Here is a 27,235-nt window from a genome sequence, read left to right as displayed (position 1 = left end):
TAGAGGAAAAATGGAAAGGTCATGGACATGGTCTCATTTAGGGGTTTATTGGGGCACGGCTAGACTACTCTAGAAATAGCCTTTATTAAAATATTACGTTGTCTGAGATGGTGGGATACATTCTTAGGACCAGTTGGGTGGCAGCTTTCAGGTTTCAGATTTCAGGGCTACAGGCACAGACATCTTAGGAAGACTTGTGGTTGGAGTCTACCGCTAAGGCTGGTTTCAAAACAGTGACTTCACAACACTAATTCCCAACGCCTTATCACAGTGTCTGAAAGTCCACAATTAGGAATTATTTTGTTCAAGTCCTGATAATCTCCAGCGGTCTCTTTAAAATAGTCAATAACCACTTAATAGAAATAGAAATGTCTTAAGTCGTTATCAGCTGTTTATGCCAGAAGTATTCTCTTATGGACCTTGCCAATTCAAAAGCATAGCAGAGCCCTGCTGAAATGCAACCTAGTGTAGGTAACTGGAAGTTTGGGGGAGTATGAGAAGCGGGAAAATTGGTGCTGAAAAGAGAAATGAGTTTAAAATATCACCTGCTTCCCAATTTTTCTCAGGGCTGGCCCTGTGCTTATGGTCTGTATTAACGGCAGCTGGTGGAGAAAGCACAGAAAATAAAAACAAGCCAGTATTTCCAGGGTTCTGTCGTCTTGCCAGCCTGCCAAATAGACAGACACTGTTGACAGATTTGACCCTAAGTTCTGGTTGCAAGGACTCTCAGGCCATGGTTCGGTGTAGCCATAACTGTGGAGACAGAGGAAGCCTGGCGATTAGAATGGCAGCAAGCCCGATGTCCAGACCCCTGCCTCTCACATTTGGCCGCATCATCCAGTCTCACCACACGATTTTAGGACAGTCCCTTCCCTTCTTTGGGCCTTCATTTCTCCATAAGCAAATGAGCCATTGATGTTGCAAGGCTTGGGAATGCTAGGAAGAACAAAAGGACAGAAGAGAGTAATATTCCAAATCTGATGTCAACCAAGGACTGATAAATTCCTGAATTACGAGATGATGGGAACAATGTGAAGCTTCTGTTGGGGAGTCCAGAAACTTTATGGGGAAAGGAAGCCAAGGGGGGAGAGAGAGTCCCAGAGGGGCCCAACATGTGTTTTATATTCTACTTCTATATGTGAATTTGGGGCTCATTCAAGGTGCTGGCTTGCGACTCCTCAAGACCTCAGTTAACGCGTAGCTTGTATATAGCCACACAGAAGCCATGCTATCCTTTCTTCCTGCCTTGTAAGTACTGTTCTAGGAATGCCACAGATGGAAGCTCATGCCCATTAAACTGTTATGTGTTTTTTTTTTTTTTGCGAGCATATTTTTTTATTAGTTACCTATTTTATACATATTAGTGTATACATGTCAATCCCAATCTCCCAGTTCATCCCACCACCACCCCCATGCCCATTAAACTTTATTCTCAGGATTATGTTGTTCCCTCACTTAACTCCACCTGTTTCACAATTCCCCAGCCTTGGCCTATGAATATGGCTGGGGAAGTGTCACTCCTGAATTAATAGTTTAATTGGTGCCCCGGGAAGAATAGTGGGATGGGTAGGGGGAGTCAGCAGTGCAGTCATTTGGGGGCTCCAGTGATCACTCCTCATTAGGAAATGCCTCACGTGGAAATGGTTACTGCCTTCGCAAACTGGAAAAAAAGTTTATTATATATATTCTATATAGACATAATATTTGTTTTTATTGTTGTTGTTTCTGATGAGTGATTATGTTTCCTTGGTACTGTGCTAGGGCACACATTCTCTGCCGGTGAGCCAGAAATTGTTTTGACTCTTTCTTTGGTGTTCCACATATTTTATAATCTACATTAAAATCGTCAGTTCTGAAACTTGGTGAGACAGGGATTTTGAAAGGGAGTGCTTTTGGCTGTGTGATGTAAATCTGTTTTTCTTTAGAGGAAGAGGGGGCATTTGGATGGGACTTCTAGTGTTACAGTCAGGCATGGTAAAAAACCATGCCCTGAAATAGAAATGAGTGAAGCAAATTACCAGTCCTGGGACCACCAGAGTCCAGTCCTGAACTTATGAATAGGTCACATTCGAGGAAGAGATGGACATCTCCTGACAGAGATGTTCTCAGGGGCCAACTTAGGGGCAAAGACTTCAATAGAGGGGCAGAGAAAACCTCCACTTTCCCAGGATACAGGAAGGAAGGAGAAGTCTGCTTAGTGCAGTAATTCATTTCTTTGTCACGTGATGGAAAACTCAGAATTATTACTGAGATTCCTCTGTTTCTATCAGATGAGACTCTTCAGAGGAGAAGAATTTGAATTAATTTTCCCTTCTTGGTCTGTATGACCTTTCAGTAAAACCCCTCAAAGTACCAGCTTTGTTCTGCCCAAGAAGGCTGATGGAAATGTACTTGACATTTAATCTGGTTCTTGCCCTACAAAGCAAAGATGGAGCCAGTAGTGAGGAGGAAGTAGAATGGGGAGCCAGAATGGTGGCCATGTTTTTGTATTTGTTTGGAGAAGCAGCAAAGCTCTCTAAGGATGGATATTATTATTATTATTATTTGGTTTTGCTGTTGGTGGTGGGAAGATTAACGAGGACTCCATCTCTTCCAGCCCACTCTACTTTCTGTACGTATTATTTCCGTCTGCTGCCAAACCCAGAGCATGCATTTCTTCTTAGCCCATACCCTCTTATTTCACTAAGAATTGGTAAAACAAAGTGGAGGAATGGAGAGAAATCTGATCCTCTTTCACTGTGTAACCTTCAAAGAGTTGTTTCTACAGAAACCACTGGGATTGCTATTTGGTCAATGGTAGCACTTCTTGGATAAATGAATTGCAATCTTTTGTTTAACTAAACAAATTAAATGTTGTGACATTAAGCAAAAACTTACACTAGGAAAGAAAGATTGTGAGCAACTCTTTTTTTGGGTTCTCTACCACATCCTGCCCATTCATGGGTTTTCTGTACTCCCACCCCAGTAGCACCATCACCTCATCTAGAGAGTTAAATACCATGTTAAAGCTGGAAGGGACCCTTGAGAGAACCTAGTTTAACCCCATCATTTTACAGATTTGCAGACAAAAGACCAGAGTGGTTAAGAGACTTACCTAATGTCATAGATTTAAGCAGGGCCAAGCCAAGACCTGAGCCCAAGTCACATTGGCCTTGATCTACTACTTTCTCCATCACACCGTGCTATTTCTCAAAAAGTATGAAAGTTTCTCCTAAACTAATCTAGATTCCAGATATCAAGTTGGATGCCTGAGGGAGGGTGGGACGTTGACTTTAGAAAAGTTCTTGAGCTGATGTCAACCTGATTTTGAGTTTAACCTAAAGCTTAATTAAATGTTTCTTTGTTATTATATTGTAGTCTGAGTGTGGTAGGAAGTTGTGGAATATCCCATAATTTCGTTTGGGCTCAATTTCCTCATCTCTAAAATGAGGAATTAGGGTTGAATTATCTTTAAGGTCCATTTTAGTTTTAACAAACTGTGGTTCCTCTAAGATCATTTTTAAAGGTCTTCCCCACCCTCCATCTGTCACATGCAAGAAATGGGATCTTTAGTGCATAACTTGCATCAGTTCTTACATGGGAGAAATAAGGTTTCGCTATTGATTCTGAATAGTGGAATAGTGTCATAGCCTTCTGAAATGCCTCCAGGATGGCACAGACCCTCAGGGGAACCTTACACCAAAGCTGTGAGGAAGCTGTGGACAGAACAGCCAGGACTTCACCCATTCCTTAGGAACTACCCAGCTTCCCAAATGTGGACCTTGGCTGGAAGTGAAGCCAGCTTCACTCTAGTGGCCTCAAGCAATGGAAAATTTTAAAATGTGCCTGATTTGGCATGCCCTGGGGCACAGCTCATTGTAGGTTTGTTAGTGAGTCTGTATGCTGTCTCTGCTGAGAATGATGTCTGCTTTCTGATGTTAGTCTTACTCTGTTCCTCACCAATCCCTGGAAGGTAGGGGAAGATTTGGGGGGCTTGCCTCTAAGTCTATCATCAAATATCGATGTTGACTCTTTTCCATATAGGTTCTTTAAATTTGTTAGTCAGAATTTCAGAGCCCCGCCCCTACTGAATTTTCTTCAGTTCTCAGTGGCAGGGAGAGGAAATGGTGATTTTGTCTAGGTTTTTAGAGTGCTACTTTGCTCTGTGTTCTGTCTGGAAAGCATTGGAGGTATCTTTCTGGCATATCTCTTTTGCCTTTCCAAATCCTATTAATTTATTGAGGTCAAATCATATCCAATGATAAAACTTTCTCTGGAACAGCCATGGATTTATAATCGGTACCACATGATTTAATTATTTTCTCTCTTCAGCCGTATTGAAAGATTCTTCAGAATGGGGGAAATGTTTTATACTTTTGATCTGTCTTATGACTCCCACGTGATAATTTGTGCTGAAAACATTAAAGCATAATGATGAAACAGTGGAACGAGTTTCTCCTTCTGGAATCAGCATTTGTTATTTTATAGTCTTGGCCTATGGAATTTGTTGACATATCTTTCAGGTTACACATACCCAGCTCTTTATGGTGCCGGGTTTCACTCCTGGTGAGCCTGAAAAACTTTGAAACTTAAAATAAAATCACAGCTGTGAGGATCCCACCACAAACCTACAGAATCAAAATCTCCAGGGGACAGAGCCTGGGTATCTTTTTTTTTTTTTTTTTTTTTTTTAACATCTTTATTGGAGTATAATTGCTTTACAATGGTATGTTAGTTTCAGCTTCACAACAAAATGAATCAGTTATATATATACATATGTTCCCATATCTCTTCCCGCTTGCGTCTCCCTCCCTCCCACCCTCCCTATCCCACCCCTCCAGGCGGTCACAAAGCACCGAGCTGATCTCCCTGTGCTATGCGGCTGCTTCCCACTAGCTATCTACCTTACGTTTGGTAGTGTATATATGCCCATGCCTCTTTATCGCTTTGTCACCGTTTACACTTCCCCCTCCCCATAGCCTCAAGTCCATTCTCTAGTAAGTCTGTGTCTTTATTCCTGTTTCACCCCTAGGTTTTTCATGACATTTTTTTTTTTAATTCCATATATATGTGTTAGCATACGGTATTTGTCTCTCTCTTTCTGACTTACTTCACTCTGTATGACAGACTCTAGGTCCACCCACCTCATTACAAATAGCTCAATTTCGTCTCTTTTTATGGCTGAGTAATATTCCATTGTATGTATGTGCCACTGCCTCTAAGGGAGTTAAATATACAACGGTGGTTGACAAAGTCTGCCTTGTGGCAGATGAGGGCCATTCTTTTATGGAACTCCGCCAACAGAGGTTTCCCAAGGCATCACGCAGAGGCCCAAACGAAAAGGAAGCACACACATCATTTTGGTAGGACGGTGCTACTAGTGTGCCTGGGTGTCCACAAGCAGGTTATATGCAAGAAGATAGCCCAGGGATAACATACATTTTGAAAAGGGATTTCTCTATTGAAAGCATTTTTTAAAATCCTCAAACATGATGGCTTCCGGAAGTGAGGACAAGAAGGGAGAGAGTAGAGGCTTATTGGGGAAGTGGAGACACAAAGAGCAAAGCTAGAATGATGGGTAACGTGACCATCTACGTAATGTGACCTCTAAGGGCCTACTGACTTAAGATTCTATCATGAAAAACTCATTCCTTTGCCTTCAAACTTTTGTCTCCTCTTAAAATGGAATCACATCTGACTGGCTGCATCATATCCTTACCCGAGAACACATTGTGATGGGGTGTGGGGAAAGGTCTGGAAAAAGATGGGTGGAAGGGTGAGAAGTGGTTGCCAAAGGAAGAAACACGCTTAGTAGGGCATCATGCAGACAATGGCAGCTGGACAAAAATTGCCAATTTGATATTCTCTCATTTAAAAGAAAACTGCTCAAAACTGAGACCAACCATTTACTATTCTACTCTTTCCCCCCTGACTACCCTGCTGAGGAGCTTCTTGGCTCATCCTGGCCAATGATGCTAGCTCCTGAATGGAGAAGAAAGCAACAGGAGATCCACCTTGTCGCCAGGGAGACGGCCTGGTGGTCTAGGCTGGCCCCGAGAGTGAGGACTCTGAGACCCAGCCTGAGGATTTTCCTCTAACTCACTGTGCAGCCTCCAGCCAGTCTTCAAACAGCTTTAGTTTCCTTGTATGTCAAACCAAGATAAATACCTAACTGCCCATCTCTCTGGGACATTGTAAGGCTTCACTGCTGCCACTTTCATTAACATTTGTCCAAAGACCCTAAGAAGAAAGCTTTTGAAAAGTTTTAAGACTAATTATGTTTACTATCAGCATTATCATTATGATATTGGGGCTTAATGTAACAGTAGCCAGAAAGAAGAATGTGTCAGGAGCATGGGAAAACGGAGAACACAGAAACTTCACTCAGGGAAGCAGTATTTGTAGTGGAAGAGAAACACAAAAAGGGGTTTGGGGTTGGGGTGCAAAGGAGAGAAGTCTGCAATTGATACCAGATGCCATCAGAAGCTAACGACCTGACAAACACCACTCTCATAAAACAAATTCCTTAAAAAGGAAGCAAATGGAAATATAAGCTAGTGAAAGAATTTGCAGCAGCTGCCCTAAAACCATTTCTCACTTCATAAACAGGTCTGGGTTTGATGCTTTTTTTTTTTTTGTCTTGGTCTTATTTCATGCCACTTTCCCTCTTTTCTATCATCCCCTGTCTCATTCTTCCTCCCTTGCTGCCAAGGCTGGATGGACTTTTAATACTGGTAGTCATAGCAACAGTAGTTAATGGAACACCATCTTGATGGAAGGAGGCTCATTCAGAGTATTTGTTTTGTGTCTTATCTCAGCACGTATTTGTCCTCAGTGATGACATGGATGAATTGGACGGAGTCACTGGAAAATAGCACGTGCTGTTATTTCACATTAATTCCTTGGCAGTGAGCTGACATGAACCAGAACTGTTAATGACTCTGTTTTCCAGTCTTCTCTGCTTAACACGCTGAAGAAATATTACGTTTTGTGTACATCAAGGGCATGTAGTATCTGTGGAACTTGAAGTTCTTTAGCATCACTAATGAGGTGTTCTGATCTCATTCCATGAAGGACCGTCAGGTTTCAGATTCCTTATCCAGCTAGGCTGAATAAAGACTCGGAGACAAAGGTTTATTTCCTGTATTGCATACCTAATTAGCAGCATTGGATTTGGAGAATCCATGCTGACAATTAACAGTCATCCCCCGGCAATTCATATATTCCTTCCTTCATCAGGCTCCCGGAGTGATTCTGAGGGAATACTACACCTTCACAGAGAATAATCAGAGCTTAAAGGAGTAAAAAAGTTTCCTTCATACCACTCAACTCCAATTCCTCCATCCTATACCTAATAAGCATAGGTAAAAGAAATGAGAATGTCACTGACATATAACTTAAATCCCTGACGTGTAACTTAAACCCCAAGATCAGGGGCAGCAACTTTAGCATATTCGAATCAAATCCATACTTTTTGGACTAGTGCATTTTAAAGCAATTCTCAGTTATTTCAAGGCAGTATGTTCAATTCAATGACATTTTATTTTCCACTTCCTTTTTTATTTATTTACTTACTTACTTATTTTTGGCTGTGCTGGGTCTTCGTTGCTGCGCGCGGGCTTTCTCTGTTTGCTGCAAGCGGGGGCTACTCTTCGCTGTGGTGCGCAGGCTTCTCATTGCAGTGGCTTCTTTTGTTGCAGAGCACAGGCTCTAGGCGTGCGGGCTTCAGTAGTTGTGGCTCGCAGGCTCTAGAGCTCAGGCTCAGTAGTTGTGACACACGCGGCTTAGTTGCTCTTTGGCATGTGGGATCTTCCTGGACCAGGGATCAAACCCACGTCCCCTGCATTGGAAGGCGGATTCTTAACCACTGCGCCACCAGGGAAGCCCCTATTTTCCACTTTCTTATATCGTTGCCCAGCTCCTTGATAAGGTCGTTGGCTGCTAACACAATTCAAGGGCAAATAGAACAAATTAATGATGACGAGACTCACAGAAGCCATTTTAACTAATATTTAGTACCACTGGCAAAAACATCATGAGCAAGAAAATATCTTGTTGTTCTACACCGCTAGACTATGTGTTCTTTAAGGGCATATTTATTTTATCCCCAGTACTGAGACCGATGCCTTGCCAATGCTAAGTGCTCAGTAAATGTTTATGAGTGAATGAATGAATGAGTAGGGCAAGATGGTTGGATCACTTTTTTTCTTTTTTAACGTCTTTATTGGAGTATAATTGCTTTACAATGGTGTGTTCGTTTCTGCTTTATAACAAAGTGAATCAGCTATACATATACATATATCCCCATATCTCCTCCCTCTTGCATCTCCCTCCCATCCTCCGTCGTCTGATAATGATATTTTTGTATTTCATATCCCCACCTATCACTATAAAATTTAACAAATTTACCATTTTGATAGCCATTGACTTACTTTGATGTCTATGATATGAACAAATTTAATTCAGCAGACACTTATTGTAACTCCTACAATGAGGTGTATGGTGAATACAAAAGTGGGTAGGAGTCAGTGTTTGTCTTCAAGAATATCCTAATCTAGTTGGGAGATTCAACAGCATTTAAGAGACAGATACTAATTGCCTTGTGGATCAAAGGATGGATAAATTAATTAACTGAAGAACAATCAAATGCATACATGACTATACTACAAGATAGAGTAAAAGAAGCGTTCGAAGAGTTATTTTTTAAATTTCCCTGAGAGGTTCGAGGGAGGAAGATATCTGGAGGGGCTTCTTGGAGAAGGAAAGCCTTTTAGAAAACACAACAAATTGAGCAGAAGTACAGAAGTGGGAAAACTAAAACATGTGGCTGGTTCATAAAAAACAGGCCACTGAAGGTGGGACTTGGGCCATTTGCAGTGGAGCAGTAGAGAGAATTAACCCAGGAACAATAACAACCCTGTGGGATATGCACCATTATTATCCCCGTCTCATGGGGGAAGGAGCTGAAATACCGGGGAATAAATAACCAAATCATACAGGCAGTAGTAAATGGTGAATCCAGGATTCAAATTCACACAGCCTGGGGGCAGTTGCTCTAAATCTTAATCTCTGTTGTTCTGCCTTGATAAGAGGGTAACCCTCTTTCGGCTCTGTTGCATGCCCCCCCCCTCTTTTTTTTGTAGAGTTGATTTACAATGTTGTGTTGGTTTCAGGTGTACGCAAAGTGAATCAGTTATACATACATACATATATCTATCTATCTATCTATCTATCTATCTATCTATCTATCTATATATCTCCACTCTTTTTTAGATTCTTTTACCATATAGTCCATTACAGAGCACTGAGTAGAGTTCCCTTTGCTATACAGTAGGTCCTTGCTAGTTAATCTATTTTATATATAGTGATGTGTATATGTCAATCCCAATCTCCCAATTTATCCCTCCCCCACCTTACCCACTGGTAACCATTAATTTGTTTTCTACATCTGTAACTTTATTTCTGTTTTGTAGGTAAGTTCATTTGTACTCTTTTTTTAGATTCCACAGATAAGCGATATCATATGATATTTGTCTTTCTCTGTCTGACTTACATCACTTAGTATGACAATCTCTAGGTCCATCTCTGTTGCATCCTTGCTGCTGTTATGGTCCCAGCAGAGTCTCCCCAAACCCTGGGGAGTTACCTATCCCTCCTGTTCCCAGTTGAATAGCCCTTGAGATCTGGACAGCAGTTCTCCTCTGCTGAGATAATGTCCTGGAAGCATGTAGAACAACGTCAGGCATTTGGCTGGGATCTGATATGTGTGAGTTTCTTCTTTCTGCCATGGCTCAATTTCTGATTAGCTGGTGCTGATATTCAATGGTGTATGCCAGTTGTCAAAAATATTTCCATGACAATCAGTAAATAAATGTTGCTTTTTCTGCCATCTCAAAAAACCAGGCCCTTTCTACAGGGTCCCCTGCGACAAACCTGTGATTGAACAACAGAAAGTTTAATGCCTGACACAACCAGGGGCCTCCAGGATTCACTCCTGACCTTTGTCCTGTGTCTGTTCTGATTGTTTGGGGCCCAGAGTACTGGTTATGAAATATTTCAAGGATTATCCTCTGATCTATTCATTTCTGATGCCATCCAGAGCTCTTGAGACACGCTCCCCACCTGTTCTACCATCATTTTGTTCTCCTGGAAGAGCCATAGAGAAAGCCAGTTCATAATCACTTCGTAGATGATATTGTTCTTGTTCATTTTATGTTGCGTGGTTCCAGGTCACATAGAAGGAAGTAATGAATTTAATGTAGGCTTTGGAGAAACAATGTTCTCTTTGGTTTAGAGGCACTTCCCAGAGGGAGATGCAAAGCCTTTGCTGCTGCCTATCAGTTCTGAGTCCGTTTAAGATACTTCTGTTTCTGTCATCTCCAGCTGTGTCCATCGGCCCTGTGGGGAGCAGGGCAGCTGTGTGCCATTGCTGCTTGATCACGCGGATGTGGTGAACTGTACCTCTGGTGGCCCAGGTCACATGAAGTGCTCTATCACCTGTCAAAGGGGGTTTGACCTTCAGGCCAGCAATGGGCAGTACCTCAGGCCCATGCAGGTGAGTTGGAAACCCGTGGTCATCAGAACCAAGCCCCTGGGGAGGGACAGTAGGCATGTTCCTCCCCCTGTCTGGATGGGGGAAAGGCGCATGTTTCTAAATCATCTGAAAGGAAAAATGAGGAATCTAACAAGCAAGGAGAAGCATGGCTTTATAGAAATGCAAGGTATACATAAGAACAGGTGCAGTTTCCATTAACTAGGGTGTCAATTTCTCTCCAGGTGGGCAGTAGACAGGGACACTTGTTCCATCCTTCTCCCTTGCTTTTTTATCTTCCTATCAGAAATTATGACCCCCCACTTTCGGCTTCAAAATGGGAATGCTGCAGTTTAGACCTGTCCACAATTTGCAGGCAAAATAGTTTGCAATCAGGTTGTTTGTGGTTCATTGTCTGACTGCCATGCACCAGCCCCCTTCCCTGCCCCCACCAGCCCTCCTTACAAGAAGACTGGAGGAAAGAGCCTGATTTTCTTCCTTCTGTTACTGAGGTGGGGGTTATATCATGATTCTGGCTTTAACTGAATTTTCCAAATTTCTACAAGCTACCATGCACCACTTGAAGATTTCAAGGTGATCTGAAGGTAGTAGAATATATTAATGAAGAGTGTAGTTTGAGAGACAGACCTGGAATGAAATTTTGACTCCACTGTTTAGTAGGTGTGTAATTTAGGTAAAGACAAACACACAAAAGAAACTAACCACTTTAGGTTTGTTTCCACATTTGTAAAATAATGAAATCAGAAGGATTTATGTCACTGGGTTATTTTGATGACTGACTAGACATAATTTACCAGCTTCTAGCAAAATGGTAGGCACCTAGCTCTCTGCAAAGCTGCCATTATGATGAGCGTGATAATGTATTCTCAACTAAGAATTTTATTTTCCATTTTTCCTTTAGAGAGCTTTCAGTACTCTACAGAGGAACTTGAAAATTGAAATCAACCATTAGAAAACATGAGCACAGTATGAGATAGAGACAGGATGCATTAGGCAAAAGGTAATGATGCTTGAGAAGAAGTTGAGGAAGATGAGGTGTGATGAGGGAAGAGTGGAATCACGATTGGTTAGTCAGGTATCAATGGTTTGGAAGATTGGAATTGTTTTCATCTTGTACCAGTTGACTGCTTAGCAGGTTGTAGATCTGTGGAAGAATTTTACTTGCTTAGACATGGTCAGGATTTAAAGACACAATCTTTGGTTTCAGCTGGTTTAGGTTCTGCATAGAGAGAGACAGGTTTAACATGCCTTGAAGCACCAACTCCTTGGTCTATGATGCTTTGGTGAGAAAGGCAGAACTCTTATCACCTGCCCTTAACTCAGCTTAACTCACACTAGAAAAGAGATGGAAAGAAGGAAAAAGAACAAAAACAATGTAGGAACTAAATACATTTTTGTGATGTCGGTAAAGAAGGGGAGAGAAGAAAAGATGGTGTTTGCAATTCATTAAAATTAGGAACAAGTTCAAGACAAAATGGTTAATACCTAATGAAGCCAGGAGAAAAAGCAGGCAATATATGCAGAGTTTGAGAGACATTCTTGAAGTGATCATTGTGGTTCGAGCCAGTCTTCCAGGCTGTGATCAGTGTGGCAGGGACAGAGTTGGGAGAAGGAAGGTGGGAGCTCACCTTTTGCCAACCAAATGGTGGAGTCAGCAAGCACAGCTTTCCAGCTGACCACTCCTGTCACCCAAGGCTGGCCCCACTAAACAGATTGTACGATCCCGGCTCCTGATCACAAGACAGTGGGGATATTTGCTTTTTGTTGACACAAGAACTTAAACTAAACAGAAAAATGTGTCTGGCTTTGAATTGGGCTCTTCTGGCAGGCAACAGGGAACCCCTGGAAAGCAGGGAGGAGCAGCCAGCCAAGAGTGGGTGTCAGGGGTGACAGGTGCTTTCACCAGTCATTTTACCTTTGGCTTCGGTGCCACTGTGGTCTCCTGGTGGGATGGCTGGCTGAGCCGCAGAATCTGCCCACTCTCTCTTTGACTTTTGGTAACCCATTGGCTAGAATGACGGCTGTGCTTTTTCCCAAACAAGCCATGAGCATCCAGGTCTCTGAGTGCCTGCTCCTCCTGTTCCCCTCACTCTGAATACTTTCTTCTCCCTGCTTCCCCTCTGCTGCTGGGAAGTCTCGCTCATCTTTCAAAGGCCAGTTCCTGAGTTACCTACCCTGTGCACCTCCCCGCAAACCCTCTCTCTCCTACCCAAGTATGGGCAATCCCTCCTCCAGCCCCTGTAGTGCTATCTCACCACCACAAAACAAGCATGCATATATTATATCGCTGTATTTTTTTTTAACAGCAATTTAAATTTTCTTTCTCCTTGGTCCATGTTTTCTACTTCTTTCACTTTATCATTTGCAGTCTTTGTATTATATTCTCTCAAATCATTACAGAAGGAAGTAGGATATAACAAAAATATATCTCCAGAATTTTCCTTTTTTACTTTCTTTCCTCCCTTCCTCTCTCTCTTTCTCCTTCTTTCCCTTTTTCCCCCTTCAATTGTTTTCTGATACATTGTTCCAACCTATGATTTGCTCTGCTGGTAGATTATTAGCTCCTTGAGGGTCTTGTTTATCCAAACCTAGTAAGGAATCTGGCCCTTCTAGGTGTTCAAAAAATGTCTCCTCGTTTATTTCATGGTGATGAATTCTAGGGCTCCCCTACGGAAACCGCAGGCCCAGGGAAACAGCTGGAATCTCTCAAACTTAACTACAAAGTTTGAAAGATGCCTCATATGCATTAAGTCTCAGCGGTTCTTAAAGCCTAGGCACCATTCTCAGAGGAGACAATTGTGTTTCGTAGCATTATCTGTAAAGGTCCCAGCAGGAAACAGATGACACACTCAAAGGTGGGCAATTTGAGGGACTTCTGTAAAGGGGCCACTTCTAAAGGTGGGGGCAGGATATAGGAAATTACAAGCAGATGGTGCAGAATCCCAGGGTGAAGGGGTGATATCCCCTGTAGGCCTGAAGAGTTGACTATAGAGAGCAGTTAGCAGAACCCCTGGGAAGAGAGTGCAGGAGGTGTGTGGAGATCGCTGCCAAAGGGTGCAGCCAACCTACAGCAAAGCCCTAGGGAGGGAGTAGCAAGGATCAGCACCCTGACCCCCCCTTGCCTCTCTCCCTCTCCAGTCTCCTGCCACTGTTGCCCTGGGTGCTAAACCAAACACAAGTCAGAGGCATGAAATCTCCAGGAGCCAGCATCCCCGGGCAAGGTGGAGAAGGGTAGAGAGTGATCTGGAGAAGCACGTGGAGGATAGCCAAGAGTTGGCCTGGAGGAGTGTCTTCATTTAAAGATTCCCTTACACTAACATTTGCCTTTCATTAGCAGCATACCTGGGTAGTGTGAGATAGTACACTAAGACAGTAAGGCATAAAGAGGGAGAAAGACAAACTAATTTTGCCTGTTGTGAACATTTGCACAAATAATCATCAGGACTCTTTCAAAGCCTGGAAACTGTTTTGATAAGCCTTTTTATGTCACCTTGACAGCAGAAAATTTTCTGTTTCTAGAAGGAAATTCTGCTCACATGTTCCTCTGGGCACTGGGACCGGGCTGTGAGCTGCATGCCCCTTGACTGTGGTGTCCCCGACCAGTCTTTGGTGAACTATGCAAACTTCTCCTGCTCAGAGGGAACAAACTTTCTGAAACGCTGCTCCATCTCCTGTGTCCCACCAGCCAAGCTTCAAGGTATTGTCTGGCCAACCAGGAGCTGTATGCAAGTTCTCTTCAGGTTCTCTCTCTTCGGGGGTACTTTGGGGATCTTTTCTTCACCCCAGTGCCCTTCCCATTTGGCTCTGCTGTATCACCCTCTTCTGATAACACAAGCAAAGTCCCAAAGGGCAATACCATTCCTTGTCCCAGAATGCCCTGACTCAAGATCTCATTAAGGAAAAAACTTAGACTTTCCCATTTTTATTTGACTTTATGTCCTCTGGAGTCAAGCCAACTAACAGTTTTCTAATAATATTAATAATCCAGATACGCTTTATCATTCACATTTTTAAATTTAATATTTACAACCATCCTATGAGTTAGGTGCTTTTCGTTCTGTTTTAGAGATGAGAGCATAGTTACATGAGCTGCACTGCTAGGAAGAGATGAAGACCCCACATCTTGCTCTTTACCTCCTGGACTTAGGTGCGCCTAACAGTGTTTGAGCAGGCTTGTTACAAATGCAACCTCCTGAGCCTCATGCTGACAGATTCTGATTTAGTAGGTCTGAGGTGGGTTGGTGATGCTACTGTGGGGTGTCCATGGATTGCACTTGGAGAAACCATGAATGACGTTGAGGCATACGGTGTGGTGTTGAAGTGCAGAACTTTGCATCCAAACTGCCTGAGTACAAACCCTGCCTCTGTTCTTACTAGCTTGGGCAAGTTACCTAAACTCAATTTCCTCAGCTGCAAAATAGGGGATAATGATGGTATCTATTTCATAGGGTTATTTGAGGTTTGAAGTTTACACAAGTGAATACATGTAAAATGCTTAGAGCGGTGCCTGGCATATAATGAGCACAATAAAAGTGTCATCTAGTATTATTATAATGCTTTCCACAATACTGTCACTACTCTATTTTTATTATTTATAGTGAGGAAGTGAGGTAATGATTTGGTTGGTAGCCCTCCTTTCATTCAGGTCATGAAAGAGCTTTCTGACCTCTGTGCTGTGTAAGAGAGCACAGTAGACGCTCTGTGGGCACAAAGATATAGGATAAACATTTGACCTGAGGTTTTAGAGAAGCTGCTCCACAAAGAGTAACGTGACTTTCCAAGAATGACGGTACGTTGACAGGTCTTCACTCTCTCTGCTAGTATTTTATTTCTGGACTCTCTGTTCTGAGCATCTTGTGCTTCTCTTTCTTGGAGTCAGGACTGAGCCCGTGGCTGACCTGTCTTGAAGATGGGCTCTGGTCTCTCCCTGAAGCCTACTGCAAGTTGGAGTGTGATGTTCCCCCTGTTATCCCGAACGCCAACTTGCTCCTGCCTCACTGCCTCCAGGGCAACCATGATGTGGGCTCCATCTGCAGATACAAATGCAAACCGGGCTACTACGTGATGGGAAGTGCGGAGAATAAAGTCAGGAAGTAAGTTGGATTGTTCCTGGTCTTTGCAGTTCTCTCTACCCTTGTACCTTGCTCCTGTTCCTTCATTTGCAAATCCTAGACCACTGTTTTGGAAATAATATTAAGACCTTCTGGGTTGTCCATTGTTTGTTGTGTTTGTTTTTCTGTATAATCTCTCTTCACCTGCACAGGTGTGTTCCCCAGTCATGACAGGCAGGCTGGCCAAGTATGCTTTCTATAAAGATATTCTTTCTCATAGGAGATTCCACAGTCTCATCTAGGTGTTTTTAAAAGAATCTCTGCCCTAATTATTATTTTCCTTGAAAGTAAGTGTTATGAGCTTCTTAAGCAGTACACACATCACCCGAATCCAACTGTGTCCTAGAACATCCTCATCAGGACAGGTGGAGGCTTATGGTTGTGGCTGTGGGAGAAATTGTCTGGGATGGTCCCCACCTCAGGTATTTATTGGTTATGTGATGCCAGGAAGTCTTCTTTCTCTGCCTCATTCTTCCTCATCTGTAAAATGAGGATAATAATAATAATAATAACGTAGGAACTAAATAAATTAGTATGTATAAAACATGAGTCAGGGGCTTCCCTGGTGGCGCAGTGGTTGAGAGTCTGCCTGCCGATGCAGGGGACGCGGGTTCGCGCCCCAGTCCAGGAAGATCCCACATACTGCAGAGCGGCTGGGCCCGTGAGCCATGGCCGCTGAGCCTGCGCGTCCGGAGCCTGTGCTCCGCAACAGGAGAGCCCACAACAGTGAGAGGCCCGCGTACCGCAAAAACAAACAAACAAACGAACAAAAAAACATGAGTCAGTAAATTTATTTTTAAAGCATAAAACTCAATACGTATTAGCTATTAATATTGTAATTATAGTCTCTCTGCTTTCTTTTTCCTGGACTTTGTGTGTATACGCTCCTAGACCCAGAAACCAAGAGAGCCTTTCTTCTGAACGCATGGTGGATCAGAAAGAACAAAAGCTTACTGCATAATTTAAGAGGAAGGGTTTTAAAGAAAATCATGCTGGGGTTCAAATCCCAGTTGTTCCCCATTTTATTAGCTGAGTAACCTCAGGCAAGTTACTTAACTCTTTGGGTCTCATCTTTGTAAGCTGGGGATAATGCCCTCACCAGAGTGTTCAGTTGAGGATTAAACAAGATAATACATATTCAGCCCAGTGCCCGGTTTGTGCTAAATGCTCAATAAATGGTTTCAGAAAAAGAAACATTTTCCGAACAAACAAAACAAACAAAAAGCTTTCAGAAGAAGAAACTCCTTGTACTCAGTAAATAGTAACTATTATTTTCCTACCATAAATTATGTCAGTACAGGAGAAAATCAGATTTATTTCTTACCCAGGATTTAGTTCAAAATCTGATCATAGTAGGTATGTTTTTAAAGACTTTTTTTTTTTTGAACTGACATAATCCCAGCCATGGCATTACCAGTGATTCCAGGAGATACCAACTTTGATTGTAAGCTAGAATTCTCTAAGGGAGCAAAAGAAAAACAGGAAGCTTACTCTCTGGCTCCAATTCGCCCTTCTCTAGTCAGCATCCAGCCATCTCAATATGGGGTGGATTGAGTTCGGCTTTGCCGGGAGCCTTTCACTCCCAAGAAAACCCAAGATCATATTTGGGAGGGGGAGAGGGAAGTCCCCTCCTCAAGATCTCAGCCCGAGGCAAGAGCCTGGCTAATTAGAACATGAATAAATACTGATGAAAAATTCATAGGAAGCGGCATTCTGGTTCAGTGACTCTAGCAGGTATCGTCAACAGTTTTTGACAGCTGAAAACACATTTGCACGTGATGGTCATAGGGTCTAGATCAATTTGCGTCAGCATGCATTGACGGGTAGTGAGTACCCAGGTCATCTTCCAGTGAGAATGGCATTACAACCAGCCTGAAGGCTGCTGTTTTCTTGCTTTTTTCCTTCTCTTCTTGCCTCACTTTTCACACACCTGAGCCAACTCAGGTGTCTGCAGAACAATGCAATGAAGACTGGAGGGAGAGAGAAAAGTCTCGGGACCAGGAGGAATTCGAGGTGGAGGCATTATTCCTAGCTCCCCTGGGCCCGTGGCTGAGCTTTGCCTTGGGAACAGTGAGGCTTCCTCCATGACGATGGGCTTCCTGCTGCGTCTGCATATCTGACTCCACCGGCTTCTCTGCCCCAGCAGGGGCCCACAAGGCACAGCTTTCTTTTCTGGTTGAGAAACTGGAAGCTTGCATCACAGCATCAGCATCGGTTTGGACTTAAACATTTACATTCACAAGCACCATGCTGAGGAGAGATTAAATTATTTACTGCACTGCATAAACTGGTTTTAATCTTAGTTTACACCTGTTTACATAGCCAGCAGTGGACTGGTAATCAGAAGTTTGCAAGTCAGGAGTAAATCACTGTCACTTGCTTCTTGTGTTTACCCAACGAACTATGTCAGCCTTGTTCCTTGCTTGGAGCCCAGAGTTGTACAGATGGAGCCCTAAAATTCTTTCTAGGACATGCAGGCAGGGGGAGAAGAAGTTGAGAGAAGTTAACAGGGAGATTAACCCAGACAGAGTGGCCACATGCTAGTCTTCTGCAGTTCTCTGAGTAGTGGAAAAACCTCCTAGATGGTCAAATTTGCCACTTGTTCTTTGCATGACCCTGAACAATGTATGTCATACCCACGTGTCTCGATTTTTGCCTCCTTGACGTGAGGAGTGGTAATGATTTTTACCCAAGAGTACTGTTTTGAGGCCCAAAGCAGGTAATGTACTGAAAGTGTTTTATAAACTATGAAGTTCAATACATATGCTAGAAATTACTTTTTGTTCATTTCTTTTTAAAAGAAGGAAACAACTACCAAAATATCAGCCAAGTACATTGCCTTCCTGCTTCTTCTCAAGTCTGTTGAATATTGTTTCAAGAGAGAAAGACAAATGCTGCGTCTGACTTTTCTCTTCCTATCCAGCCTGTTTAAGCTTTGTCCCATTGCACTTGCGGATGCAGGGAGGGCACAGCTGCAGTTGGTACTTCTTCATGTGGGTGCTCTATGCCAGCTTCGCGGTTAGGAGTCAAGATATCAGTAAGACCTAGGCTCTGGCCTCAGGAGCACACAGCCTCCATGTTCCCTCTTTCATGGACATTATTCCTCCTTACAGTGGAGCATAGGAGAGGACATGGACTACAGGTAGGCCCTTTCTCCTGGCCCCTGGATCCCTTGCCCCTTCTTCCCGGGATGTGAAGGTGACACTGCTCACACTGACTCTAGTTCCTGAAGACAAGAAAATGCAATGGCCTTGGCCTTGGTCAAGGACCTGGCCTTGAAGTCTTGGGTAGAGTCAGTATCACCCAAACTGTATGGATTCTCCAGAGGGAAAAGTTGAGAAGGAGAGTAACAAAAACTTCAATAAAACAAAATGAATGCCCATTATGTAGTACAGCCATACAATTATACGGGCATATCATGAAATATCCTGTCACCATTAAAGATGTTTAGGAGAATATTAAAGACATGAGAGAACATTCACAATACAGTAAGTGGATAAAAGCAGAACATAGTTATTATAAATGATACAATCCTTATTTTCCATATTAAAGGTATGTTTTTAATCATCCTTCTTCAGAAGCTAGAAGTGATTATAATATTAATAGTCGTATTCTCTAGGTAGTAGGTTTATAGGGAATATAACTCTTCTTTTTCTGCTTGTTTATATTTGCTAAGTTTTCTAGACTTTATAATGAGATAAATGAATAAACAGTTTAAAAAAATAATGAAGTGAGCTAGAAGGAGGAGATCGTAGCCAATTTGTGGAGGCAGAGAGCAATAAAAGAAAACTAGACAGATCTTTCGAAACAGGCAAACCAAGCGGAGACCAGCACTCCAGGATGGCAGTAAGACAGGGACGTGACCCTTCCATCCTGTGTCCAGACCCTTCTGTGTTTTGAAGACAAACACTGTCTCTGTTCTTGAAGGCTATTTCAGACCTCCTCTCCTCCAGTAACACCTCTTCCCTAACTTCCAGCAGATCACCTCACTCCCTAAAGCGCAAAGGTCTGACCACAGGTGTGCAAGCTAATTGACACCTCCAAACATGTTCTCCCCCTTCTCACTGTCTAAAATGAATTATGACCAAAAGGACCTACTGTACAGCACAGGGAACTTCACTCAATATTTCATAATAACCTATAAGGGAAAAGAATCTGAAAAAGAATATATATATATTCTTTATGTATTATATGTATAACTGAATCACTGTGCTATACACCTGAAACTAACCCAACATTGTAAATCAACTATACTTCAGTTAAAAAAAAAACAAAAAAACCTTATATATTTTTTTTAACTAGAAAAAAAACACCAAAGTGTCAATACTCTGGGCAAGTGGTGTTGACTCAGCAAGATTTTTTTGTCTTCTATTTTGGGATTCTTTTAATAAATAATCATATTTTATAATAAACTAAAAAAATTTTTTTAAATAAAATGAATTATGAACTCCTCCACCTTTGCTCTGGATCCTGTACCCCTTCTAGAGAATTTCTCTCAATCACTTTACCTTCCTCTTTCCTACATCTGAAGCCTCTTCCTTCCTCTCGCCTGGTTACTTCTCTTTAATTGTGCTCGGGTCTCTCCTATATTAAAATTCACGCAAGCAGAGCCTTTTATTGACTCCATGTCCTCCTCCAGCTACCACAGCTTCCCCCCTCCCTTTTACAGTGAAACTTGGTGAAAGAGTTGTTTGTATTCACTGTCTCCATCTTGCCATCTTCTCCCTCCTTCACACTTTGACACTCAGGTTTTATTCCCGTCTCTCCACTAAGGCTGAGCCTGCCATGGACCCCACTGCTGTCAAATGCAGGGACTCTTTTTAGACCTTATGTTATGTGAGAATAGTTGGCTTATGTCACGGTCACCCTGTGAGATAGGATGGACCCTCCCACCCAAGTCTGGTTTGGATGTTGAAAGTATGATGCCACACATTGACCAAGAGAGTATGAAAAGGTGTATTACTCACATAATGAGGCTTTCAGGGGAGAGAAGGGGAAAATTCCAAGTTGGTCTTCAAATGGCTTGAGCAATCAGGGAAGGGAGACTGGTCTGGAGTTGTATGGTGGTTAGGGGGTGAGGCTTGGGGGAGGGTTTGTGCATGTGAAGAGGACCTGGCGTGGTTTGAACTTTCTGCTGAAGCCAAAAGAGGAAGCACCCAGGCTTTCTTACAGGCTTGCTCAGATGTGTGATATGTTGGGGCTTGAAAGCCATCAGAGTCAAACATCAAAGGTGGAGACTGGCTCTTCATTACAACATGGTTGGCTAGACCCTCCTTGAGACTTTTTCCTTGATTCTGCTCTATCTCACTCCCTTGATTTTCTTGCTTCTTCTCTGTCTCTTCTCAATTTCCTCTTCTGGCTTTTTCTCTTCTGCCCATTTCTTCAATATTGGTGTCTCTGTGCTCATTCTTCTCTCTTGCTCTGCACACTTGTCTGGGCTGAAGATCATTTACCCCATAGCCTCGACTACCTTCCACATGCTGATGATTTCTAAAACCACACCTGCTATCTAGTCTCTTCCTGTAAGGACCCTAAGACCCATTAGGACAACAGCCTACAGATATAGCCACTTGGGAAATCTGATCTGCCTTTCAAACTCTTACTATATAATACAGAGCCTATTATAATCTCTTTCAAATCTGCACATCCTTCTGTGTTCCATGTGGTTGGGCAGGTCAGGGACCTGCACATAACCTGAAACTTTCGAATGTCCTTCACCCTCAGTCATCAACTTCCATTGAGTGTCATCATCTTACTGACTCCTAGATATGGCCATTTCTCCTCATCCCTGCTGCCATTTCTCTATGACAGATCACTATCCTTTTTCACTTCTGAACTGATCTTTCTAACTCCAGTCTTTCCCCCTTCAATACATTCACTACTTTGCAGCATCAATAATCTTCAAAACACTCAAGTCCAATTATAGTATTCCCCTGCATAAAACTAAATGGCAAGCCTTTCTGCTATTTCATCTAAGAAAATAAAAAAGCTTAAACTTAAAATATGTTCAAGGTCTTGCATAATCTAGCTGGGCCTGGCTTACCTAGCTTCGTCGCTGACTGTCTTCCCTGAGAGATCACTTCCCTCCAGCTGTAACACACCACACCTTCTGTACTGTAGGCTCTAATGCTCTGGACCTTCTTTTACTTCTTTATATACACCGTGGCTAGCATGCCTCTGGGCCTTCAAACATGCTGTTCCTTCTGGCTAGAACTCTCCCCGACAGTGGCCTTTTGCTTGGCTAACTCCTACTCCCCTATTTTTTAGCATAAGTGTGATTTTTGTCTAGGAAGCCTCCCAGATCTCCCCAGTCTGTAGGAAGTGTCCCTCCCATGGTTTCCCACTGCACAGAAAACTTCCCTGACAACATCATTTATCTCACTGAGTAGAAATGGTTCGATTAGCTGTCCAATAGACCATGGATGTTTGTTTAGCATCATGTGCCCAGTGGCTTCTACATTTATTGGTAGGTACTCAATAAATAGTTTCTAAATGGATGAAAAGACTGAATTATTAGAAAATTCATGATAGGATTTTAATGTTAAATTTGATGCTAAAAATGGTGCAGGAAAGAGGGTGTTGTTTTTTTTTTTTTCTTATGAGGGTATGGAAATTTCTATTTCAAGTGCTTTAGAGTGGAAGGAACCCTTAAAAATATTATGTCTGTTTTTCTTCTAGCAATTGTCTCAGCAACATAGAAGGAATGGTCCTTCTCCAGAGACAGTTTTAATTTCACTTATTCAACTGACATTTAAGCTTGATTGGCAAACTGTACATGTTGGTGGTAACAGAAAAAGGATTAGACCTCTCCCTCTCAACAAACTCACCAGAACAGTGGTTCTCATACCAGTCTGTACATTAGCATCACCTGGGGAGAGTTCAGATATCTTAATGCCCAGCTCAAACCCCAAACCATTTTCATCAGAATCTCTGGAAGTGGCACCCAGGCATCAGTCTTTTGCAGAGCTCCCCAAGGCACTCCAATGCGCAGCCAAACTCAAGAGGCACAATCTAGAAGCACAAACCTTCCTTGTGTAAGAACAACATCAGCCATGGGATTTTGACTTTCTGAAAGCTATCCAGAGTAACGTTTCCTCTTCTCAAAGTTACTATAGCTGGGCGTCCCTGGTGGCGCAGTGGTTGAGAGTCCGCCTGCCGATGCAACGGACACAGGTTCGTGCCCCGGTCCAGGAAGATCCCACATGCCGCGGAGCGGCTGGGCCCGTGAGCCATGGCCACTGGGCCTGCGCGTCCGGGGCCTGTGCTCCGCAACGGCAGAGGCCACAACAGTGAGAGGCCCGCGTACCGGGAAAAAAAAAAAAATTACTATAGCAGCACTTTTGCATGCCAGATTTCATGTGTCTCTTTGAGGGTTATTTATTTTTGGAGTTAATAGAGAAAATACTAACAATGGTAACTTCAAAGAAATTGCCATGTTTAGATAGTTTCAGGAGTTCTTCCTTATTCATATTTTGTAATACACACACACCTTTCTTTTCCTTCCATGCAATTTACTTCCATATATACGTCATCATTAATCACATTAATCAGGTTAATGTTTCATTAACCTGACTTCCCAGGGAGCTAAAATAAGTGTGTATGACTTATATTTTATCAAAAAGACTGTGTTATATTCTCCCTTGTCTTTCACTCCCGTGGTTACCTTTTTCTCATTAGGTGTTATCTTTATGTGTGAAGGTTAGGCTAACCTCGTTAGGACTCATAATTAATTTAAATTATGAATTGTCCCAACCTTCTAACTTTACTTAGACAGCCTCTCCCTCTAAGTTAGTCATTCATCAAGATGCCATCTGAAAGGTACTGTAGTAGTAATACCTTTTTAAGAGTAACTGTAAATAGCCATCCTTCTGAGGGTCACTTTTCCAAAGAACATAAATCTACTTAAGTTCTAGAAGCACAAATGTAGGTTCAGACTGCAACATTGTAAATAGGCCTTACCTTGTGCCTATTTATTGTTTGACAAACGTTTGGTTGGTAAAACCCTTCAGTGAGGTTTGTCTGATCTGATCTGGGGGGAGGGTGCGAGAGGGCTTTGTAGCTAGATGTGTGTACTTGACCCATCTCTGTACACATAGGAAGACTGTTTAGTGTGGCAGAGACTTAAAACACATAAGGTCTCAACTCTGTACTGTTGGGTTGATGATGATGATAATGATGATTCATCACTATGTGCTGTGTGTGTGAAGAGCTTTACATACATTACCCCATTCGTTTCTTATGACACAGATAAATTTTATTATATGATAAAATAATAGTATAATGGAGAATAATATGAGATGGTAATATATAATGATATAATATAATAATAATACATTTAAGTACTTTATTATCCCCTCTTCCAGATAAGGAAACTGAGACTCAGAGTATTGTTAAGTAGTCATCCCATGATCACTCAGCCAATATATGGTGCTAAAACCATTCTAACTCCAAAGCCCACGCTCTTGGCTAATAAGGCTTTTGATCGTGGGTAAATTACTGCATTTCTCTGAGCCTCTTTTTCCACCTCTGAAAAGTAATGGAAAATCTTGAGTGACTTCCAGCTCTAAAAGTCTATATTTTATTTTCTGTCTCAACAGAATTAATGAGGAGATTTAACACTTTGGTATAACACCATTGAGAGAAGTGATACATGAAATTTATTGCCACCAGGAAAAAAAAGAAACAGCAATATATTATAAACACAAATACTACACAGACAGGATCTTAGTAGGCAATACTTAGTAGGTAATACTTGGAGAGCTTCTGATCCAAATGAATAGCCAAGGTTTTATTTCTTCCTCTTGATGGGTTTTGGTGAATTTTTCTCCACTCACCCCCGAGAGGATTAGATCTAGATCTTTCTTGAAGACAGAATATTGGGTACATTTTTAAGGATTTCTAGAATTGAGTTTAAAGATTAAGCACTTTTCTAAAATGTCTGAAGAAGAAAATTTAGTCAGCTTTCTAGGAAGTCTTTCCTTTGTCCAAGATTTATCTCTTTGCTTAGTGGTTAATTACGCAGCTTCTGGCGTTAGTGAGATATAAATTTACATCCCAACTCTGCTATTTATTAGCTCTTTGACCTTTCAAGTCACTGATCTCTATTGAACATGACTATTTTTATTTACCAGACGGATAATAGGAAAGAGGGATACTTACAGATTTTTTTAAGGATTAAATGAGACAACAGATATAAAGAACTGAGCACAGTCCTTAGATCAAACTTCAAGTCAGAAGTAGCTGCTGTTTATCATCATCACCATCATCATCATTTCCAGCAGGTTAATACTCCTTGTAAAATGTGGCTTTTGGTGTGGTTAACAGCTAATCATCTTCTTTAGCAAGGAATATACTCAGCTACATTTTCATCAGGGGCTGTTGTTTCCCATCCTGTGGTTGGTTCCTTTGCCCCAGAAAAACAACATAGAGACCAGAAAGACTGAAGGTGGCATTCTAAGTGGGAAGTATAGGTCTTCAGTTACCAGGGCGGTAGGGAAGTGCATTTCCCCTGTCTATAAAGAAAACACACACATCAAAAGAGAAAGTTCATTAAATTAAAAAAAAAAAATACATGTACTTCCCTCCACCAATCAGAACCCCCTCTGAATGTTTCATCTCATCCCAGTGTGAGTTATCCAAATACTACAGTGGCTTCAAGTGGACCGTGAAAAGGAAAAAGGGGGATGTGGAGAAAAAGAAATGGAAATTAAATCGTCAGCAAGATAGAGCTGGACATACTTCAAAAATTAGGGTGGGCAAATACAGTCAGGCTGGTCTTGGAGGAGAAGGGAAGGGCATGTCCTGGAGACATTACCTAAATTTTTAGTCTCTTTTGATCTTTTTGAACCATAGCTTGATTCTCTGAGGTTCAACTGATTTTATCCTACCATAAGAAAGGAAAGAAAGACTTGGCTAATGAAATGAAATATGCAGTTGAGGCAAATGCTAAAACTCCTTAAGTACCCTGGATTTGTAATTTTAAAAATTCAGTAAAATAATAAACCTAATTTTTAAGTTCTGTGTCATAACACTGTGCATATACATACATGACTAGATGCTAAACCTATGTATATAGAGACACACAGGTTAGCTCTGATTTGGCAATTAAGGGACACACTGTAATCTTTATGTACACTCATGCATCTGTGAGAAATAGAAATTTGTTTTCTTTCCATTAAGACATTGTCTGGCTTTATAATTAGTGTTTATAGTAAATACATTCAAAGTTTATCCTTGGAATCCTCAATTCTCTTGCCATTGTAGGATAATGTGAGATTTAGGCTAATTTATTACAGCCTCTTTTGGCATGAAAGTGACTAAACCTCTGCTCCAAGCCTTGGACACTCACACACACACCTGGGCACAGGCCAGCTCGCTGCTGCAGGCTTCACAGGCTCTGGTGATTGGCATGCAGCCTTCACTTTGAACAGAGCATTTGATGAACTTATAGTTTTCCCTGTGACCTTCAATCCCAAGCTAGGGAGCGTCTTGTAAAACTGTCCTTTCTCCTCTGATATTATATTGACCACTGATCTCTCTATTAATCAGGAAAAATAATTTAAAAAATCTAGCATGAGTAAGTGCTGGGTTGTTATATATAAGCCATTAGGTTCTTCAACTCACAATTTCTCTCCCTGATGCCCTTTCTACACTTCCTTTTTCCTACCCCATCCTGTCGCAGGCTCCCTCTAAGCCCTTCTTCAGCATACCGGGTGAGCATTTTGATTGAGAGCTTGCCTTTTTTCTTTAGTAATAAGGTCAGGTCAGGCCCAGCTAATTTATGAACTGTCTCCTGAAAGATTCTGGGTGGGACAAAAATCTGAAGACTTAAGTAGGGTGGAAAGACTGAGTAGAATGCTAACATTCCACACTTGTATCTCTCATACATGCACGTGCGCACACACACAAACACACACACGGAACACAGAGGGAGAGAAAGAGAGAGAGAGTAACTTCCACGGCTTATTGAACATTGTATGTACCAGTCATTGTACTACATGCTTTATATACACTAACTTACAAAATCTTCCAAGGACCCTGTAAGGAAGCTATTATTATCCCCATTTTTCAGATAGGAAAACTGAGAGAAGAAAGATGAGGTGACTTAATAAAAGTCAGAGACATATGAAGAGCCACAGCTGGAGTTTGAGCATTAGTCTCCTGATTCCAAGTCATCTGCTCTTAACCACTCTACACACCATCTTCCTGATGGGAATTACCCAGTGAAGCCACTAACAACCTGCTGAAGGTCACTGTGACCTCTGACTCTTCCTCTTCATTCAGGGAAAACTGGCAAAGAGAATGTTAATCAGCCTGTCCATTCCAGCCCACATCAGAGGGATGAGGCAAATGCAGGGTTCACCTGTGTAAATTCTGAAGTCATTAGGTAGGTCACAACTTGCCAGAAGCTCTGGTAACTCTTTAGTGGACTCAGGTCTTATCACTGCTGTAACTTCTGGACAAGGAACCGTGTAAAGAGCTTTGCTTTCTGGAAGAGCAACAATGATGGGCAGTGATGGATTCGTGAATTCGCAGGTGAGGGTGTGAATGTATGGACATCCTGTGAGCACTTTTCATGAGACCTGTGAGTTGG

At 42.1% G+C, this 27,235-nt stretch overlaps 1 protein-coding gene across 1 annotated transcript in view; it reads left to right on the top strand.

Moving 5' to 3' along the window:
• The window catches only part of PAPPA2 (pappalysin 2), a 282,414-nt gene that overhangs the window by 193,023 nt on the left and 62,156 nt on the right, over positions 1-27,235 (top strand). The window contains exons 14-16 of the mRNA XM_027086240.1: positions 10,363-10,534; positions 14,051-14,228; positions 15,411-15,624. Coding sequence (XP_026942041.1) covers positions 10,363-10,534; positions 14,051-14,228; positions 15,411-15,624 — 564 coding nt within the window. The remainder of the gene's footprint in view (positions 1-10,362; positions 10,535-14,050; positions 14,229-15,410; positions 15,625-27,235) is intronic.

Source organism: Aethalodelphis obliquidens, unplaced genomic scaffold, assembly GCF_003676395.1.
Source record: "Aethalodelphis obliquidens isolate GAN/ISIS:26980383/991018 unplaced genomic scaffold, ASM367639v1 scaffold55, whole genome shotgun sequence".
In the NCBI taxonomy this organism is placed as follows: domain Eukaryota; kingdom Metazoa; phylum Chordata; class Mammalia; order Artiodactyla; family Delphinidae; genus Aethalodelphis; species Aethalodelphis obliquidens.
The sequence above is the reverse complement of the archived record's forward strand: the minus strand, read 5'-3'. Positions and strand labels throughout refer to the sequence as shown.